At 42.9% G+C, this 22893-nt stretch overlaps 1 protein-coding gene across 1 annotated transcript in view; it reads left to right on the top strand.

Annotated features, from left to right (window-relative positions):
* The window catches only part of SACM1L (SAC1 like phosphatidylinositide phosphatase), a 458875-nt gene that overhangs the window by 198954 nt on the left and 237028 nt on the right, over nucleotides 1-22893 (top strand). Inside the window, exon 7 of the mRNA XM_069730398.1 lies at nucleotides 21600-21633. Within this exon, the coding sequence (XP_069586499.1) occupies nucleotides 21600-21633 (34 nt within the window). The remainder of the gene's footprint in view (nucleotides 1-21599; nucleotides 21634-22893) is intronic.

The raw sequence follows: 22893 nt of genomic DNA, 5'->3' as shown, positions 1-22893 counted from the left end.
CAGGGCTTAGCCAAACAAACAGCTATGCTTGAATTGGCTTAGTAAATTAGCATTTCTTGGAACAGATCTCTCAAGTGAGCTTCTACCTTGAGTGCTAAAGGCAAGTCTCTTTCATAATTAGCTTTAACCCTGCTGTTATGTTCGGTCTGGGGAGACCTATTTTGAACTTTGGTATTTTTTGGGGTGTTCAAGATGCGGTTCTGAAACTTGTGGTTGATTCACTTAAATGAGGATGGGTCGGTCGGCCACGGGTTTCAGAGCCGCATCTTGAATATTTTAAAGAATATTGAAGTTCAAAGTCGGTCATTTTTGACCAACAGAACAGCAGGGTTAAAAGGTGACATATGTCTTTCTTTTTTTTTGTCCATCCTATAATAGGACATACTACTGCTCTGGGAGCAGAAAATCCCACGAGGTGGAAGAAAAGAATCCTTCCCATCTCCATATATGGCAATCAGACTAGTTTTCCTTGAGCAACATCCAGTAGACAGATTCTTGTCCTATAAGTCTGTTGTATTATGGTTATCAGGGACAGCATCTCTGCCTTTGCTACCTTGTGACGAATCAGCAGCACTGTGTCAGGTGGCAGAGGTTCACATACTCTCTGCTCTTAGGGCTCCTAAGATAAATGAAACTATATCCAGGACTCTTACATTTGAAAACCCATAGTTCCACTGCCTCACAGTAGATAATCTCCCTCTGTGGTGGGAAGAAACCTACTTTTTTCTAGCCATAGAGTATGGTTACTCCCTCCATAGTAACATAGTAACATAGTTAGTAAGGCCGAAAAAAGACATTTGTCCATCCAGTTCAGCCTATATTCCATCATAATAAATCCCCAGATCTACGTCCTTCTACAGAACCTAATAATTGTATGATACAATATTGTTCTGCTCCAGGAAGACATCCAGGCCTCTCTTGAACCCCTCGACTGAGTTCGCCATCACCACCTCCTCAGGCAAGCAATTCCAGATTCTCACTGCCCTAACAGTAAAGAATCCTCTTCTATGTTGGTGGAAAAACCTTCTGTTCTCCAGACGCAAAGAATGCCCCCTTGTGCCCGTCACCTTCCTTGGTATAAACAGATCCTCAGCAAGATATTTGTATTGTCCCCTTATATACTTATACATGGTTATTAGATCGCCCCTCAGTCGTCTTTTTTCTAGACTAAATAATCCTAATTTCGCTAATCTATCTGGGTATTGTAGTTCTCCCATCCCCTTTATTAATTTTGTTGCCCTCCTTTGTACTCTCTCTAGTTCCATTATATCCTTCCTGAGCACCGGTGCCCAAAACTGGACACAGTACTCCATGTGCGGTCTAACTAGGGATTTGTACAGAGGCAGTATAATGCTCTCATCATGTGTATCCAGACCTCTTTTTATGCACCCCATGATCCTGTTTGCCTTGGCAGCTGCTGCCTGGCACTGGCTGCTCCAGGTAAGTTTATCATTAACTAGGATCCCCAAGTCCTTCTCCCTGTCAGATTTACCCAGTGGTTTCCCATTCAGTGTGTAATGGTGATATTGATTCCTTCTTCCCATGTGTATAACCTTACATTTATCATTGTTAAACCTCATCTGCCACCTTTCAGCCCAAGTTTCCAACTTATCCAGATCCATCTGTAGCAGAATACTATCTTCTCTTGTATTAACTGCTTTACATAGTTTTGTATCATCTGCAAATATCGATATTTTACTGTGTAAACCTTCTACCAGATCATTAATGAATATGTTGAAGAGAACAGGTCCCAATACTGACCCCTGCGGTACCCCACTGGTCACAGCGACCCAGTGACTATACCATTTATAACCACCCTCTGCTTTCTATCACTAAGCCAGTTACTAACCCATTTACACACATTTTCCCCCAGACCAAGCATTCTCATTTTGTGTACCAACCTCTTGTGCGGCACGGTATCAAACGCTTTGGAAAAATCGAGATATACCACGTCCAATGACTCACCGTGGTCCAGCCTATAGCTTACCTCTTCATAAAAACTGATTAGATTGGTTTGACAGGAGCGATTTCTCATAAACCCATGCTGATATGGAGTTACACAGTTATTCTCATTGAGATAATCCAGAATAACATCCCTCAGAAACCCTTCAAATATTTTACCAACAATAGAGGTTAGACTTACTGGCCTATAATTTCCAGGTTCACTTTTAGAGCCCTTTTTGAATATTGGCACCACATTTGCTATGCGCCAGTCCTGCGGAACAGACCCTGTCGCTATAGAGTCACTAAAAATAAGAAATAATGGTTTATCTATTACATTACTTAGTTCTCTTAGTACTCGTGGGTGTATGCCATCCGGACCCGGAGATTTATCTATTTTAATCTTATTTAGCCGGTTTCGCACCTCTTCTTGGGTTAGATTGGTGACCCTTAATATAGGGTTTTCATTGTTTCTTGGGATTTCACCTAGCATTTCATTTTCCACCGTGAATACCATGGAGAAGAAGGTGTTTAATATGTTAGCTTTTTCCTCGTCATCTACAACCATTCTTTCCTCACTATTTTTTAAGGGGCCTACATTTTCAGTTTTTATTCTTTTACTATTGATATAGTTGAAGAACAGTTTGGGATTAGTTTTACTCTCCTTAGCAATGTGCTTCTCTGTTTCCTTTTTGGCAGCTTTAATTAGTTTCTTAGATAAAGTATTTTTCTCCCTATAGTTTTTTAGAGCTTCAATGGTGCCATCCTGCTTTAGTAGTGCAAATGCTTTCTTTTTACTGTTAATTGCCTGTCTTACTTCTTTGTTTAGCCACATTGGGTTTTTCCTATTTCTAGTCCTTTTATTCCCACAAGGTATAAACCGCTTACACTGCCTATTTAGGATGTTCTTAAACATTTCCCATTTATTATCTGTATTCTTATTTCTGAGGATATTGTCCCAGTCTACCAGATTAAGGGCATCTCTAAGCTGGTCAAACTTTGCCTTCCTAAAGTTCAGTGTTTTTGTGACTCCCTGACAAGTCCCCCTAGTGAAAGACAGGTGAAACTGCACAATATTGTGGTCGCTATTTCCTAGATGCCCAACCACCTGCAGATTTGTTATTCTGTCAGGTCTATTAGATAGTATTAGGTCTAAAAGTGCTGCTCCTCTGGTTGGATTCTGCACCAATTGTGAAAGATAATTTTTCTTGGTTATTAGCAGAAACCTGTTGCCTTTATGGGTTTCACAGGTTTCTGTTTCCCAGTTAATATCCGGGTAGTTAAAGTCCCCCATAACCAGGACCTCATTATGGGTTGCAGCTTCATCTATCTGCTTTAGAAGTAGACTTTCCATGGTTTCTGTTATATTTGGGGGTTTGTAACAGACCCCAATGAGAATTTTGTTACCATTTTTCCCTCCATGAATTTCAACCCATATGGACTCGACATCCTCATTCCCTTCGCTGATATCCTCCCTTAAAGTGGACTTTAGACAAGACTTTACATAGAGACAAACCCCTCCTCCTCTCCGATTTTTACGATCCTTTCTAAACAGACTGTAACCCTGTAAGTTAACTGCCCAGTCATAGCTTTCATCTAACCATGTCTCGGTTATTCCCACTATGTCAAAGTTACCTGTAGATATTTCTGCTTCTAGTTCTTCCATCTTGTTTGTCAGGCTTCTGGCGTTTGCGAGCATGCAGTTTAGAGGATTTTGCTTTGTTCCAATCTCCTCACTGTGGATTGTTTTAGAAATGTTCTTACCTCCCTTCTGAGTATGTTTTCCTGGGTCGTCTTTGTTCGAGTCTAATGTTTTTCTTCCCGTCCCCTCTTCTTCTAGTTTAACGCCCTCCTGATGAGTGTAGCGAGTCTTCTGGCGAATGTGTGTTTCCCAGGTTTGTTGAGGTGTAGTCCGTCTCTGGCGAGGAGTCCATCGTACCAGTAATTCACACCATGGCTGTCTGGGTGTATAAATATCACTGAGAAGATTGCCTTTTAGGATATGGATATGTGTGTAATATCAGTAAAACAGGAGTGATGATCCACGTTTCCCTTTCAGCGCTTCTAATGAGAAGCCCGACTTTGGTATTGTCTGGTAATATTACCTCCCAGGTGGCATATTCCTTAGTTTCAATAATATCCACCCCTTACTTGGGGTTTAGACATCCAAGGATTCGGAATAGATGCGATCTCCTGGATGAGTAATGTGCGTACATCCCAATGCTCTGCCTATCCATGTACTAACTGTTATTGATTTCATCTTCCCGCAGTCCAGGGCCTGAGGCTAGTGCGCACGTGCACCCCTATGATGCGAGCAGACGCCCCAGTGCATGACTGGGTAATCCATTCTGAACAGGCACGCATCGCTTCTCCGAGTCCCCTACTCGTGGAAATATGGGGCAGATGGTTGGGGGCCAGTACCCTGAGCCCTAACATGTGGCAATGGTCAGAAGTCTGGTGACCCAGACTTCACTGGTTCAACTCCTCATATTAACCTTAATCTTGATTGTGAATTTTACCAGGAGTGGAGAAGATCATATAGGAACCGCCAAACTGCATGGGGGAAACCTGGAGGAACGTCTCTTCAGGTTTCAAGTTAGAAGAGGGGGTTTCCAATAACAACCATCTTAGAGTTTCTGCACAATTGGTTGGAACAGAGATATCCACAAATACTTTAAAAGTTCAAGTCTTGGCTTTAGGGGCCCTGTACAATTACGACCCGGCTGGGAATCGGGGGATATCCAGGTTCATCAAAGCGTTGGTCAAGTCTAGACCCATCCCCTCTCGGTTTACTCCTCCTTGGGATTTAAACTTGGCCCTTTTAGCCCTATCCAAACTTCCTTTTGAACCCCTGTCAGATGCTTCACTGGGAATCCTGTTCCTTAAAACATCACTTCTTGTAGCTCTCATAAAAGCTCATAGAGTCAGTGATATTCAGGCATTGTCAAGCCAGCCCTTGTGTCACACAAAGCTTAGAGGATAGGGTTATTCTTAAGATTGAGCCGGCCTAACATCCAAAAGTGGCATCACGGTTTCTCAGATCTCAGGAGATTTCGCTCTCTTCTTTTTGTCCCAATCCCAAAGATAAAGAAGAGAAAGTCTTACACACTGACTTAGGGTAATGCCTAATTCAGTACCTAGCGGCCACATGGGAGCGTAGGAAGCATAGGTCTCTTTGTGTGCTTTCAGAGTCATCGAGAGGTGTGAAAAAGCTTCTAAGGGCACGCCGGCATTCTAAGGGCACGCTTGCAAGATGGATAAGGGACGCCATCACCCTGGCATACTCCTCGCATGAAGCGGCCATCCTGGAGAAAATTAAGAGCCCATTCATCAACAGAGGTGGCAGCCTCCTTGGCAGAAAAAAACGGTGCCTCAATAGAACAGATATGTAGAGTCGCTATGCGATCTTCACCCTCTGTTCTGTAATCACTATTAGCTGAATCTAGCCTCTTCTTCAGACCTTACTTTTGGGAGTATGGTTCTGGAAGCAGTGGTCCCTCCCTAATGTACAATCATTGCAATCTCTCGGTGGTGCCGTCATGGGGGACAGAGAAAAATATAGTTACTTACCGATAACTGTATTTCTCTGAGCCCATGATGGCACCCGTACATTCCCTCCCTTCACGTGTGGATGTGCACACTAATTTTCGTTAACTTTATTGCTTATATGTAGTCACATGGTGTTTTCTGTTAAGCTTCATAGTAATGTTAAATGTTTATATTAATAACCTGGAGGTCCTCTTGTGTTCTGATGGGGGAGAGAGGTACCACCCTTTTTATCTGTAGGTTTCATGTCAATGATGGGTGGATCCCCTCTCTCCGTGGCGCCGTCATGGACTCCGAGAAATACCGTTATCGGTAAGAAGCTTTTTTTTTGGGGGGGGGGGGGGGGGGGAAGTTAAATGTTCATTTTATACTAACATGTTGCTTTAATTCCTGTGAAGCAGATAACGGGTTAATGACTTTCTAGAATGTGGTTTTGAGCAGCTTGAGGGGTGTAGTTTTTAAAATGGTGTGTTGTTTGACTATTTTCTGTCACATAGGCCCTTCCAAAGTCACTTTTAAATGTGATGTGGTTCCTAAAAAAAATTGTTTTTTGTTGGAAAAATTAGATCAACCTGTTACCCTTCTAACTTCTTAACGAAAAAAAAACATTGTTTAAAAATAAAAAATGCATAACATTTCCAACATGTCTTCTTTACATTAGTATTTACTAGTTTGTGTAGTGTAACTATCTGGCTTAAGGGCATAAAGTTTAAAAATTGCTAAATTTTCACCAAAAAATTGTCTAAAGTAAAATTTTAGTGAAATTAAATTTGAACGTTCATTTTTTTTCTTCCACATTGCTTCAGTACCTGTGAAGCAGCTGAAGGGTTAATAAACTTATTGAATGTGGGAATATGGTAATGTGGTTTGGAGCACCTTGAGGGGTGTATTGTTTAGAATCTGGGTATTTTCTATCATACAGACCCCTCAAAGTCACTTCAAATAAGATGTGGTCTCTTAAAAAAAAAAAAAAAAAAAAAAAAAGTTTTTAAAAAGGCCCCAACTTCGTAATATAATTTTTTTTTTTAAAAATTGTGCTGATGTAAAGTAGACATGTGTGAAATGTTATTTACTAACTATTTTGTGCTATGTACCGTAACTCTGATTTAAGCAGATAAAAATATTTAAATGTGAAAATTGCCAAATTTTCACAAAATTTCAGATTTTCTTCCACAAATAAACACAATCATATCGTAGAAATTTTACTTTGATCATGAAGTATAATATATAACGAAAAAACAGTCTCCGAATCGGTGAGATCCATTGAAGCGTTGCAGAGTTATTATATAATGTTTTACTGGTTAGAATTGTAAAATTTTGCCTGGTCATGAAGGCTCAGGGTCGAAGGGGGTTAAACACCTGTCATTTACCACCCATTTAACTATTTTGGCCCTGATACCTGAAAATGTGAACATTTTCTTAATTTATCCAATCTGTCCACTAGATCTGATTTCAGAGAACTTGGTCCTTCCACCAGCATCATCTTCTAATAGATTCCTTGGGAAAAAAAATATCACCAATTTCATTTTGTTCAAGTTCTATCCAACTCCTCCCTTACTTCCTTAAAGGGAATCTCACCCCCTGGACGCTTTTAAGCTATTACTATGGGCATACAGATATCAGAATGGTTAAAATAGTTCTGCCTGTGTGTCTCATAGCTGTAGTCTAGTTGTGGAGAAAGAGTTTTAATCTTTTATGTTAAAGGGAACCTGTCGACAGTATTGGCCGATATAAGATACGGCCACTACCTTTCAGGGCAAATCTACAGGATTCTATAATGCTGTAGATAAGCCCCTGTTCCAACCTGAAAGATAAGAAAAATATGTTTTAGTTAATTGTCCGGGGGAACGGTCCAATGCGGTTCGGTACGAGCGCGATGCCAGGGAGCTATGAAGGAACAGGAGGTTGGCATCGCAAGAAGATGGGAGGCGCCAGACCTGGACCTGTGACACCCATTGGACTGGACCGCCCCCGGGTGAGTATAATAAAACTTATTTTCTCGGTCTCCCATGACAGCACTACGGAGAGAGGGGATCCGCCCTTTAGGGACAGGAAACCTACAGATAAAAGGGCGGTACCTCTCCCTCGCATCAGTTGGTTTCCTGTCCCTGACGGGGAACCTCTTTTCGGTGGGCCTGCAAGAAAACGCTGTATCATTGACCGAGACCGGGCAGTCGGGTTCCGGTAGCGAGGAGGCTCCTGCCGCGGCTCGTCCGGCACCCGAAGCCTCGACCGCTGGAACTGAGGGGTTCTTTAGGGTGTGCGGAGGGAGAACGCCGCCGACTCTGAGGGAGGAAGGGGCGCTGGATCACCCGGAGCTCCTGTGCCGATAAGCGCATGCTCCAGGTGTAGAAAGATGGCCGCCGCTCCGGAAATGCAGCAGAACTTCCGGGTCATCTCCGCGCGCATGCGCGGTAGCTTTTTCTCCCTGGAGGATGTGCGTAGGAGCCGGAAGTGCGGTCCAGGGCCCTCCCGTTCGGAATCTCAATTGCTCCGTGAATATTCACAAAAATAGCGGAAATGATGGCCCACATAAGGGAACAAAATATTATCATAGTCCCTTACTTGGACGATTTTCTTATTGCAAGCGACTCGGCTCAAAGTTGCAGGGAACAGAGAGACCGAGTAATGACTATTTTGACGGACTTGGGTTGGCTCATAAACGTAAAAAAATCAAAGTTGGAACCCTGTCAAGTACAGGAGTTCCTAGGACTGACGTTAGACTCCCAGGTTCAAGAATGCCAACTCCCAGGTCCCAAAAAGGACAATGTATTGACCATGATAGCACGAACGCTACACAACCCCTCCATGACTCTAAGAAGGGCAATGGGCTCTCTATCTTCATGCCTGCCAGCGATACCTTTCACACAATTCCACACAAGGTAACTTCAGTGGCACATACTAGAGTGGCAGTTAATACTAAAAAACAATTTGGAAAGCCAGGTCATTCTAAATTCCTCAGTTATTCATTCCCTTCTTTGGTGGGGAAAGAACCAAAATCTGTCAAAGGGAATTCCTTGGGTACCAAAAATATCTCTGGTAATAACAACTGATGCGAGTTCCAGAGGGTGGGGGGCTCACATGGGAGACAGAGTGGCTCAGGGAAACTGGACGGTTCAGGAACTATCAGCATCCTCGAACCAAAAAGAACTTTGGGCAGTGCATCGTGCTCTTCTATCTTTTCTAACCTACATTCGGGGACATCATGTCCGAATTTTTTCGGACAACAAAGTGACAGTAGCATATATAAATCACCAGGGAGGAACAAGGTCTCGGTCACCGATGAGTTCCTCCGCCAAAATTTTCAGCCTTGCGGAAGAAAATCTACTATCCCTCTCTGCGCTACATATTCAGGGTTCAAACAACGAGAAAGCAGATTACTTGAGTCGAACCTAGTTGAAACAAGGCGAGTGGTCCCTGAACCAGTCTATCTACAACCAGATCACAGAAATGTGGGGAACTCCAACAATAGACTTATTCGCCAATTCCAAAAACAAAAAAGTAAACAAATTTTCCTCACTGAACCCGGAAGGGAATCCCCAGGCTCTAGATGCCTTTCTGATTCCATGGACCCACAAGCTGACATATGCTTTTCCTCCAATCATTCTGATCCCGGCAGTCATTCGGAAAGTCAGAGAGGACAAAACAAAAATGATCCTTATAGCCCCGTTCTGGCCAAAAAGGACATGGTTTTCCTGGCTAAGGATGCTATCTGTCTCAGACCCATGGATCCTACCGAATATACCAGACCTGCTACAGCAAGGACCGATCTTCCACCCACAAGAGTCGCACTTGCATTTGACAGCCTGGCTTTTGAACGGAGACTATTAGAAGAAAGGGGTTTCTCAGACAACTTAGTTGCCACGTTGTTAAAAAGTAGAAAACCTATTACTACTAAAATATATGGGAAAACATGGAAAAAAATCTTGTCTGTCTCCAAGGTAAAAGTCCAGGATGGGCCTTCAATTGATGAAATACGTGAGTTCCTACAAAAAGGTCTGGAACAGGGGTTAGCGGTCAGTACTCTTAAGGTACAGATAGCAGCTCTGGGAGCACTCTATAACCAAAATATTGCGGCTAACCCATGGGTAATAAGATTTATTAAGGCAGTAATAAGATCAAAGCCTTTAATTACTCAAAAGATGCCCTCGTGGGACCTAAATTTAGTCCTCTCGGCGTTAACTGGTCCTCCATTTGAACCCATAGAGATGATTCCCATTAAAACATTATCACTGAAGACCATTCTTCTAGTAGCCTTAACATCTGCGCGCAGAATAAGTGATATTCAAGCCCTATCCTCTAACCCACCTTTCACAAAAATATTGGATGAGAGTCACTCTTAGACCCGACCCAGCCTATTTGCCAAAAGTGGCGTCAAAATTCCATAGGTCACAAGAAATATCCCTGCCGTCCTTTTGCCCAAACCCCAGAAATGAGAAAGAGCAGAACTTCCATAATCTAGATGTCAGAAGATGTCTAGTCCAATACTTAGATTCCACCAGGGAGTATAGGAAGGAAGGCTCTTTGTTTGTCTGTTTTCAGGGTCCCAGAAAAGGATTCCGGGCATCCAAATGTACTTGGGCAAGGTGGATAAAGGAGGCAATAGCTTTGGCATATTCATCCACGGGGAATACGATCCCGGATGGTATAAGAGCTCATTCCACAAGAGCAGTAGCTACCTCATGGGCTGAGAGGTCAGAGGTATCAATAGAGCAAATCTGTAAGGTGGCCACCTGGTCATCACCATCAACCTTTTTTAGACACTATAGATTAAATCTAGCCTCTGTCTGACTTGACCTTCGGGAGAAGGGTTCTTGAGGCGGTGGTCCCTCCCTAAGCTTAGTCTCTACAATTCTCTCCGTAGTGCTGTCATGGGAGACCGAGAAAGTCATAGTTACTCACCGATAAGTGTTTCTCGGAGCCCATGACAGCACCCGCTTATTCCCTCCCATCACAATTGCGGTGAGCACCTTTAATTACATATAATTTATATAATATAGTCTAGGCACGGGGTTCCTCTATTAAGAAATGTTAGAATATGATTTTTTCTCTGTTGTAACTAACCTGGAGGTCCTTCGATGCTCTGTAAACCAACTGATGCGAGGGAGAGGTACCGCCCTTTTATATGTAGGTTTCCTGTCCCTGAAGGGAGGTTCCCCTCTCTCCGTAGTGCTGTCATGGGCTCCGAGAAACACCGTTATCGGTGAGTAACTATGACTTTTTCTTATCTTTCAGGTCGGACCAGGCGCTTATTTCCATTATTGTAGAATGCTATAGATAAGCCCTGAAAGGCAGTGGCTGTATCCTATATCTGCCGAAACAGCTGACAATTTTGCTTTAATGATTTCTTCGAGGCTTCTAGGCGTTTGGTGTCCGAAAGAAATCTCTACCTCCTGACTTCATTCTAATACCACCCTCCTCCCATGCACCTCGCACTATGTGCTGTTGTGGCTCCGTAATCCCATGCCTACACTCGCCCTGTTCTGGGTACCGTATCCGCCCTTCTAATGGCAGTGTCCTGATCCTGCTGCTGCACAGGCGCCAGCGAGTCACTGTGCAGAAGCAGGATGAACACTGTGCTCATAGAAGGGCAGATGAGGTACCCAAAACTGCGCGAGTGTAGGGCGCATGCGCAGGATTACGGCGTCACTACTGCATGTTACAGGGCAGCATCAATGGCAGCAACTACAACATCAGCAGCTCCAGCACTGATTGGAGCGATCAAACGATAACATCCGATGCCACCAATCAGTGAGCATGAAGTTTGTTTTCATAGTGACCGTTCTGCACTGCCTCATTCTATCTTGGAGACATGTGCAGGGCGATCACTGTCTTTGTGTTGCGGACCTGCTAGGCCTTGTGGTGCCATAGACTATTTTAGCCTGAGCCACTAGTTCTGCTGCTGTGCTGATGACTAGAAGAAATAACTGTTCCTGACCTTTGCCTCTCCCTGCTTTTTTCCAGTACACCCCAATGCCTCCTTCCTTTCTATTCCTATCCCCTTTCCCATCCTCTCTTATGTTGCTGAGTACTGGTCGGTACTTAATTGCTTGATTTTTACAGTTTTTTTTTTCTTCTGTTCCACCTCTGTGCGTGCATCTTACCTTACTTTAAACTTCGGGACCATACCTAACACACAGTTTTCGGTCACACGGTCCAGAACACTGGTTTCCATGAGAAACTCGTGTTACAGTTCGGGTTCAGTTCGGACTGTAAAAAAAAAAGCAGAAAATTAATAATAAACATCACCGCACGAACACTGCCGGAAAAAGCCGAAGACTGCCGAGTGCAGTGAACACTGCCAGCAGTTAGAGAGGCCCTGGAAGCAGATGCAGCCGGGAGACAGCGGGTCGGGAGGACGGCGTTGCTGGACAGGTAAGTATAATTATAATATTTACTGTATTTTCCGGCGCATAAGACTTTTTAACCTCTGAAAATCATCTCAAAAGTCCTGGGTCGTCTTATACGCCGGGTACGGCATGTGCAGGGAGCGATCCTGGATGGTTCCCAGGGTCTGAAGGAGAGGAGACTCTCCTTCAGGCCCTGGGATCCGTATTCATGTAAAAAATAAAGAATAAAAATAAAAAATATGGATATACTCACCCTCGGACGGCCCCTGGCTCTCAGCGGTGCAAGCGGCAGCCTCCGTTCCTAAGAATGCATTGAACGTAGGACCTGCAATGACGGTGCGGTCGTGTGACCGGTGACTCTTGGCTGCATCTCTGATCAGTCGTCTTCTTGTTTGAGATGTAAGTTTAGATGGACGGCCGGGTCTTGGTAGATTTGCAGTGGTATGATACTCCTTCCATTTCAATATGAGCACAGTGCTCCTTGGGATGTGGAAATAATTTTTTATCCAAATCCGGCTTTAAACTTCTCCACGATAGTATCACGGACCTGCCTGTTGTGTTCCTTGGTCTTCATGATGCTGTATGTGCTTCAAACAGAACCCTGAGACTATCACAGAGCAGGTGCATTTATACGGAGACTTGTTTACACACAGGTGGATTATATTTCTTATCATTAGGCATTTAGTACAACATTCGATCATTCAGAGATCCACTATGAACTACTGGAGTGAATTTGCTGCACTGAAAGTAAAGGGGCTGAATAATATTGCTGCCCCACTTCTCAATTTGTGAATTTCCACAAAAATGTAAAATGGCCAATAAATGTTGTTCAACTTCACAATTGTGTTCCACTTGTTGCTGATTCTTCACCCAAAAAAAATTTCATTTGGTATCTTCATGATTGAAGCATGAGATCTGTATGTATGTATGTGTATATATATATATATATATATATATATATATATATATATATATATATATATATATATATATATATATATATATATATATATATATATATATATATCTATCTTCAGAATTTCTTTTAGTCTTTGCCTGATGAAGGGACCTGTGTAGTCTTGACAGCTGGCAATTTGTTAATTACCATCTTTTCAGTTAGCCATTAAAAGGTATCAACCACTGAGGACTCTCAATTCTAAATATTTTTCTGTACTGTATGGAGCAGAGACACTACAGCATCATCCACCCCCAATCTACTGGTACGCAAACTGTAGGGGGTCAGTAAAAGCCCTCACCCTCGGACACAAGTAGGCGAGTAATATTCTCCAAGGATTTCATAGCATGTGATGTTAAGGCCACTGGACGATAGTCTTGTCGGGAAGTTGGAAAAGTGGTCTTAGGAATCGGCACCAGGCAGGTGGTCTTCCACAGTTCTGGTACACTCTGTGATTGAAGGCTCCAGTTAAACAGTTGCTGGAAGACAGTACACAGTTGGTTTGCACACGCTCTGAGGACACGTGGGCTGAGGCCATCAAGCCCAGCTGCTTTGCCAATAATTATTCTGCTAAACTGTTTTCTCATGTCGCTTTGGGAGACGGTGAAAGCAGGGAGTTTATCCCCCAATGTCAATGCTGCCGATCGTTTCCCAGCTCTATCCCCCATTCCTGATGATGCTGTGCTTGTGTTGATGAATCTGTTGAAAAACTCATTCATTTCATCAGCCAAGGGCAGATCCACTTTCCCGTGCTCCCGCTGGGCCTTAAACCCAGTTAGCTGTTTCATGCCCAACCACACCTCCATGGAATTGTTGTGTGACAATTTATTTTCCAATTTAATTCGGAACGCCTCACGGGCATTCTTAATTTTCCCCTTTAAATCCCTTTGTATCAATTTCAGTTTCTTTGTACCCTTTGTTTTAAATGCCATTTTCTTCTTGTTTAGTAAGTGTTGCAATTCTTTTGTAATCCAAGGCTTTTTCTTTGCATAACATCGAATCTTTTTAGCTGGTACAACAGTGTCAGTACAAAAATTTATATAATCCGTTACTCACCTGACAATATCATTTACATCATCATGCTCACCCCTGTCGCATATCACCTCCCAGTCTGTAGTATGTGGTTTTATGTAGATACTTCATGATATGGAGAGATTGGATTAAATTCCAATAATCTGATGCATACCGCTTAGTTCCAAATTGACAAACCTCACTATTTTCTTCGATATGTGACCCTCCATTTTCAGCTTTGTAATGCACTGATCTGCTCTCCCACTGAAGAACAATTGCATACGGTTTACATATCATACCCATGAAATTGTCGATACTGATGTAGTACTACCCTTTTTACTTATTTTATTTCTTTTATACTTTTCCCCTATAACAAATATCCCATCTTTAAATAAACATTTTATTTGGAAAAGGATCATGGTTGCGTGTGCACGTATATCACTCTATCTGCAGCCTGTCACACACTACACCTCCATGGTTCAATGTGACGAGCAGCCACAGCAAACATGAGAGATCTGTGTGCACCTGCCGACTCCTGCATTGACACTGTGTGCGCTCCATTACTGCCATTGTGCATGTACACAGTCTTGTTTCCACTTTTGGCAAATCTTAAAAGTGCTTTCCATCAACAAGAAGGAGAAGGCGAAATAATGGTGCACAGTGAGCATGACCACATTGCAAGTGCACATAGCATCCTTATTTGAATTCTGAGAACAGATAAACTACTTTAAAGGGAAACTGTCAGCAGGATTGTGCACAGTAACCTACACACAGTGTCAGGTCGGTGCCGTTATACTGATTAAAATGATACCTTGGTTGATTAAATTTGTCTTGTGGTTGTTTAATATTTTCAGTTTTATTAGAGATTCTCGTGCCCTAAGGCGGGGCTGGTGTATGTGGTGCTCTGATTATCTACTATATAATTGTCTAAGGGTCATTTCCGTCTTTGTCTGTCTGTCCTTCTGTCTGTCACGGATATTCATTGGTCACGGACTCTGTCTATCATGGAAATCCACATCGCTGATTGGTCATGGCAAAACAGCCACGACCAATCAGCGACGGGCACAGTCCAGAAGAAAATGGCCATTCTTTACTCCCCACAGTCAGTGGCCGGCGCCCGCATACTCCCCTCCGGTCACCGCTCACACATGGTTAATGCCGGTGGTAACGGACCGCGTTATGCCACGGGTAACGCACTCCGTTACCGCCGCTATTAACCCTGTGTGTCCCCAACCATTTACTATTGATGCTGCCTATGCGGCATCAATAGTAAAAAATGTAATGTTAAAAATAATAAAAAAACACAAAAAACCTGCTATACTCACCCTCCGTTGTCCGCTGAGCCGCTCGCGCCGGCGGCCATCTTCCGTTCCCGGCGATGCATTGCGAAATTACCCAGAACTGCTAAGTCATCTGGGTAGTTTCGCATTGTGTCCTGGGAACGGAAAATGGCGGCAGCCGCGCGCATTTCGCCAGAGGTCCGCTGGATCCCAGGAGGTGAGTATATAACTATTTTTTATTTTAATTATTTTTTAACAGGGATATGGTGCCCACACTGCTACAGTGCCTACAAGTAGTATTCAACCCCCTGCAGATTTAGCAGGTTTAATAAGATGCAAATAAGTTAGAGCCTTCAAACTTCAAACAAGAGCAGGATTTATTAACAGATGCATAAATCTTACAAACCAAAAAGTTATGTTGCTCAGTTAAATTTTTATGAATTTTAAACATAAAAGTGTGGGTCAATTATTATTCAACCCCTAGGTTTAATATTTTGTGGAATAACCTTTGTTTGCAATTACAGCTAATAATCGTCTTTTGTAAGACCTGATCAGGCCGGCACAGGTCTCTGGAGTTATCTTGGCCCACTCCTCCATGCAGATCTTCTCGAAGTTATCTAGGTTCTTTGGGTGTCTCATGTGGACTTTAATCTTGAGCTCCTTCCACAAGTTTTCAATTGGGTTAAGGTCAGGAGACTGACTAGGCCACTGCAACACCTTGATTTTTTGCTTCTTGAACCAGGCCTTGGTTTTCTTGGCTGTGTGCTTTGGGTCGTTGTCTTGTTGGAAGATGAAATGACGACCCATCTTAAGATCCTTGATGGAAGAGCGGAGGTTCTTGGCCAAAACCTCCAGGTAGGCCGTGCTATCCATCTTCCCATGGATGAGGACCAGATGGCCAGGCCCCTTGGCTGAGAAACAGCCCCACAGCATGATGCTGCCACCACCATGCTTGACTGTAGGGATGGTATTCTTGGGGTCGTATGCAGTGCCATCCAGTCTCCAAACGTCACGTGTGTGGTTGGCACCAAAGATCTCGATCTTGGTCTCATCAGACCAGAGAACCTTGAACCAGTCAGTCTCAGAGTCCTCCAAGTGATCATGAGCAAACTGTAGACGAGCCTTGACATGACGCTTTGAAAGTAAAGGTACCTTACTGGCTCGTCTGGAACGGAGACCATTGCGGTGGAGTACGTTACTTATGGTATTGACTGAAACCAATGTCCCCACTGCCATGAGATCTTCCCGGAGCTCCTTCCTTGTTGTCCTTGGGTTAGCCTTGACTCTTCGGACAAGCCTGGCCTCGGCACGGGAGGAAACTTTCAAAGGCTGTCCAGGCCGTGGAAGGCCAACAGTAGTTCCATAAGCCTTCCACTTCCGGATGATGCTCCCAACAGTGGAGACAGGTAGGCCCAACTCCTTGGAAAGATCTTGTCTCTGATGGCCTTGGAATGCTCCTTTGTCTTTCCCATGTTGACCATGTATGAGTGCTGTTCACAAGTTTGGGGAGGGTCTTAAATAGTCAGAAAAGGCTGGAAAAAGAGATAATTAATCCAAACATGTGAAGCTCATTGTTCTTTGTGCCTGAACTACTTCTTAATACTTTAGGGGAACCAAACAGAATTCTGGTGGGTTGAGGGGTTGAATAATAAATGACCTTCTGAAAAGACTTTTCACAATTTAAAAAGAAAATAAACAAAGAAATAACATTCTTTTTTGCTGCAGTGCATTTCACACTTCCAGGCTGATCTACAGTCCAAATGTCACAATGCCAAGTTAATTCCAAATGTGTAAACCTGCTAAATCTGCAGGGGGTTGAATACTACTTGTAGGCACTGTATATACTACGTGGGCTGTGTTACTTACCGCGTGGCTCTGTGCTGTATACTACATAGGCAGTGTTATATACTATGTGGGCAGTGTGATATACTCCGTGGGCTGTGCTAGATATTACGTGACAATTGTTATATACTGTGTGGGCAGTGTTATATACTACGTGACTGGACAATATACTACGTGACTGGGCAATATACTACATGGCTCTGTGCTGTATACTACGTGGCTCTGTGCTGTATACTACGTGGCTCTGTGCTGTATACTACGTAGCTGGGCAATATACTACGTGGCTCTGTGCTGTATACTACGTCGCTGGGCAATATACTACGTGACTGGGCAATATACTACGTGACTGGGTAATATGCTACGTGACTGGGCAATATACTACGGAGCTGGGCAATATACTACATGTCTGTGCTGTGTACTTTGTCACTGGGCAATATACTACGTGTCTGTGCTGTGTACTACGTGACTGGGCAATATACTACGTGACTGTGCTGTATACTACGTCACTGGGCAATATACTACGTAGCTGGGCAATATACCACGTGACTGGGCAATATACTACGTGACTGGGTAATATATTACGTGACTGGGCAATATACTATGGAGCTGGGCAATATACAACATGTCTGTGCTGTATACTACGTGACTGGGCAATATACTACGTGTCTGTGCTGTATACTACGTGACTGGGCAATATACTTTGTGATTGGGCAATATACTTCGTGTCTGTGCTGTATACTACGTCACTGGGCAATATACTACATAGCTGGGCAATATACTACGTGACTGGGCAATATGCTACGTGACTGGGCAATATACTTCGTGACTGCGCAATATACTTCGTGACTGGGCAATATACTTCGTGACTGGGCAATATACTACGTGACTGTGCTGTATACTACGTCACTGGGCAATATACTACGTGACTGGGCAATATACTACGTGACTGGGCAATATACTATGTGACTGGGCAATATGCTTCGTGACTGGGCAATATACTTCGTGACTGGGCAATATACTATGTGACTGGGCAATATACTATGTGACTGGGCAATATACTATGTGACTGGGCAATATACTATGTGACTGGGCAATATACTATGTGACTGGGCAATATACTATGTGACTGGGTAATATACTACGTGACTGGGCAATATACTATGGAGCTGGGCAATATACTACATGTCTGTGCTGTTTACTATGTCACTGGGCAATATACTACGTGACTGGGTAATATACTACGTGACTGGGCAATATACTACGTGACTGTGCTGTATACTATGTCACTGGGCAATATACTACGTAGCTGGGCAATATACTACGTGACTGGGCAATATGCTACGTGACTGGACAATATACTTCGTGACTGGGCAATATACTTCGTGACTGGGCAATATACTATGTGACTGGCAATATACTACATGACTGGGCAATACAGGTCCTTCTCAAAAAATTAGCATATAGTGTTAAATTTCATTATTTACCATAATGTAATGATTACAATTAAACTTTCATATATTATAGATTCATTATCCACCAACTGAAATTTGTCAGGTCTTTTATTGTTTTAATACTGATGATTTTGGCATACAACTCCTGATAACCCAAAAAACCTGTCTCAATAAATTAGCATATCAAGAAAAGGTTCTCTAAACGACCTATTACCCTAATCTTCTGAATCAACTAATTAACTCTAAACACATGCAAAAGATACCTGAGGCTTTTATAAACTCCCTGCCTGGTTCATTACTCAAAACCCCCATCATGGGTAAGACTAGCGACCTGACAGATGTCAAGAAGGCCATCATTGACACCCTCAAGCAAGAGGGTAAGACCCAGAAAGAAATTTCTCAACAAATAGGCTGTTCCCAGAGTGCTGTATCAAGGCACCTCAATGGTAAGTCTGTTGGAAGGAAACAATGTGGCAGAAAACGCTGTACAACGAGAAGAGGAGACCGGACCCTGAGGAAGATTGTGGAGAAGGACCGATTCCAGACCTTGGGGAACCTGAGGAAGCAGTGGACTGAGTCTGGTGTGGAAACATCCAGAGCCACCGTGCACAGGCGTGTGCAGGAAATGGGCTACAGGTGCCGCATTCCCCAGGTAAAGCCACTTTTGAACCATAAACAGCGGCAGAGGCGCCTGACCTGGGCTACAGAGAAGCAGCACTGGACTGTTGCTAAGTGGTCCCAAGTACTTTTTTCTGATGAAAGCAAATTTTGCATGTCATTCGGAAATCAAGGTGCCAGAGTCTGGAGGAAGACTGGGGAGAAGGAAATGCCAAAATGCCTGAAGTCCAGTGTCAAGTACCCACAGTCAGTGATGGTGTGGGGTGCCATGTCAGCTGCTGGTGTTGGTCCACTGTGTTTCATCAAGGGCAGGGTCAATACAGCTAGCTATCAGGAGATTTTGGAGCACTTCATGCTTCCATCGGCTGAAATGCTTTATGGAGATGAAGATTTCATTTTTCAGCACGACCTGGCACCTGCTCACAGTGCCAAAACCACTGGTAAATGGTTTACTGACCATGGTATTACTGTGCTCAATTGGCCTGCCAACTCTCCTGACCTGAACCCCATAGAGAATCTGTGGGATATTGTGAAGAGAAAGTTGAGAGACGCAAGACCCAACACTCTGGGTGAGCTTATGGCCGCTATTGAAGCATCCTGGGCCTCCATAACATCTCAGCAGTGTCACAGGCTGATTGCCTCCATGCCACGCCGCATTGAAGCAGTCATTTCTGCCAAAGGATTCCCGACCAAGTATTGAGTGCAAAACTGAACATTATTATTTGATGGTTTTTTTGTTTGTTATTAAAAAACACTTTTATTTGATTGGATGGGTGAAATATGCTAATTTATTGAGACAGGTTTTTTGGGTTATCAGGAGTTGTATGCCAAAATCATCAGTATTAAAACAATAAAAGACGTGACAAATTTCAGTTGGTGGATAATGAATTTATAATATATGAAAGTTTAATTGTAATCATTACATTATGGTAAATAATGAAATTTAACACTATATGCTAATTTTTTGAGAAGGACCTGTATACTACGTGACTGGGCAATATACTACGTGACTGGGCAATATACTACGTGACTGGGCAATATACTACGTGACTGGGCAATATACTACGTGACTGGGCAATATACTACGTGACGGGGCAATATACTACGTGACGGGGCAATATACTACGTGACTGTGCTGTATACTACGTCACTGGGCAATATACTACGTAGCTGGGCAATATACTACGTGACTGGGCAATATGCTACGTGACTGGGCAATATACTACGTGACTGGGCAATATGCTTCGTGACTGGGCAATATACTTCGTGACTGGGCAATATACTACGTGACTGGGCAATATACTACGTGACTGGGCAATATACTATGGAGCTGGGCAATATGCTACGTGACTGGGCAATATACTACGTCACTGGGCAATATACTACGTAGCTGGGCAATATACTACGTGGCTGGGCAATATACTACGTCACTAGGCAATATACTACGTGGCTGGGCAATATACTACGTGACTGGGCAATATACTACGTGGACATGCATATTCTAGAATACCCGATGCGTCAGAATCGGTCCACCATCTAGTATATTCATAATGCAGCCTGCTGACGGTCACTGATCCCTCACCGACCTGCCCCCTAGCTTGCATAATGAATATCTGTATATACCCGTAAGTAAAAGAAAAAAAACAACCGTGGCACCTGTTCTGCAGCAAAATCGCATGTTTTGTGTGTCAATACATTTTTTTTTCAGGTTATTCAGCTAGTGGGGAAAAAAAACCTCAATTTGAAAATGGCTCCCGCCGCGCCTGTGCAGTAGCTGTTATCGGTGTCTGCTGCTGTGATCCGATAGCTGCTACTGCGCATACACCAGCCGCGCCATCTTACTAGAAAAGAAGAAAAGAATTCCTCCTCCAAGGTGACTCAGCCTGTACAGTAGCAGCTCGGAGATAGCCGAGTGCTGCTACTGTGCTGGCGCTGGTGGCGTCATCCTTTTCCAGTAAGATAGCTCACAAAACATGCGACTTTGCTGCAGAGCAGGTGCCATGGCTAGCACCTGCTTGCAGAGGGGTGTTTTTTTTTTTTTTTTTTAAAGTATATACAGATATTCATTATGCAAACTAGGGGGCAGGTCATTGAGGGATCAGTGACCTGTCAGCAGTCTGCATTATGAATACCTAAGCAGAGCACCACATGAAGACCCCCCCACCCTCCAGGCCAGCCTTAGGGCAAGAGCATATCATTAACTGCAAAATAAAGATTAAAGAACAACCTCAGGATGGATTTAATCAAACAACGTATCATTGTAATCAGTATAACAACACCGACCTGACAGTGTCTGTAGGTTACTGTGCACAGTCCTGCTGACAGGTTCCCTTTAATATGTTTGCTTTTCTATAGTTTTTTTAAACTACAAGTTAAAATGCAATAAAAAGTACAAAGTTTAGATGTACAACTTATTATAGAAGGCCATCATTGTGCACACGTTCAATATTCATAAATGTTGTTGTTTATTTCTGTATATAATGGAAGTTCCCATAATTAGTATTGCTGCTTCATGCAAGACATGATCGATCCTAATTGGCTGAAACGTGCACTTACTGTACTCAGTATGATTAATTTAGTAATATGTTACTGTTTTCCCTTACAGATTCATAAATTTGCAGTTCCAGTCATTCATGGATGTATCTTTTGAAATGGTCACTGAATATTGCTGTTTTAAGATTTTCTAACGTTTTGAGTGTTATCTTGTAGTTGCATGAGCTTTTAATGCAATGGCAACTGTAGGAATATTTAGGGGGAAAAAGTGAAAAGCACCTAATAAATATTAATATTAATAATAAATAAACTACCTGACAGTGGTTTTGAATACAGGGGTACTGTAAATTTCCTTGAAAAAAGAGAAAAACTACTGCTACATTTTTAAACCTTTTAAAATGTTAACAAAATAAATCAACATTTTACAAATGATGCTGATGCAGACATGAGGGAAATGTTCCATCATGTTTTTCTGTGGTATGACTCTGGATTAAAGGGATAATCATTGAAAGTTTGAAAATTGCTAATTTTTAAAAATTTGTCAAATATCTGATATTTTTATAAATGAAACACAAAACATATCAACCTAAGTGTTCCATTATCATAAAGTACAATGTCTCACGAAAAAACATTCTCCATATCAATGGGATATGTTAAAGCATGACAGAGTTATTGTTACATAAAGTGACTGTTCAGATTTTAAAAATTTGACCTGGTCATTAAAGTTTACGGGAACGATATAAAGAAGTAAGAGAGAAAGCTACTGGCATGTAACTGGAAATGTGCAAATCACAGACTGTATGATCGGTCACTCCTTGACTGTGGAATAGAGCCCGATATTGTGTACATTGCTTTCTATTGCACCTCATTCCGAGATCTGTGTTGTATGCACATATTCTGTCAGTGTTTTTCTCTCATCCAACTTGTACTCCTTATAGTTTGTTGGGCTGTTCACATGTTTTTGTTTTTTCATAGACGATGTGTCCATGAAAAACTCAGGAAGACAGGTTTGTCTTTTTTCTGGTAGAACAGATGAAAACTACCAATACAAGTTCTATGGGTCTGTGACAGTCACTGATAAAGTGCTGGAGGGGAGATATGTGGCACTACGCTTAATGGCATCACTGATCTAAAACCCAGAGTTTTATCCTCCAGCACACTAAGTGCCATGAGGGGTTAAGCTAATTTATATAATAGGCTGGCTTTTATGTGGACATCTATAGAGCAGGTGGGAGGATGTCCACCTTATCTCCACCCCAGGGTGTGGTCTGAGGCTTAAATAGTTCTGCTCTAGAGGCAACCTTGGTTCAGCAGGACTGGAGAGGGGTCTCCATTGGTTTGTGTCCTGAGGCGGAAAGACTGAACCTGTGGTGCTGCAGAGCAAGGCCGCTCCCCACAAATTGTAT

Source organism: Ranitomeya imitator, chromosome 6 (genome assembly GCF_032444005.1).
Source record: "Ranitomeya imitator isolate aRanImi1 chromosome 6, aRanImi1.pri, whole genome shotgun sequence".
Lineage (NCBI taxonomy): Eukaryota > Metazoa > Chordata > Amphibia > Anura > Dendrobatidae > Ranitomeya > Ranitomeya imitator.
This window is presented reverse-complemented; position numbering and strand designations above follow the sequence as displayed.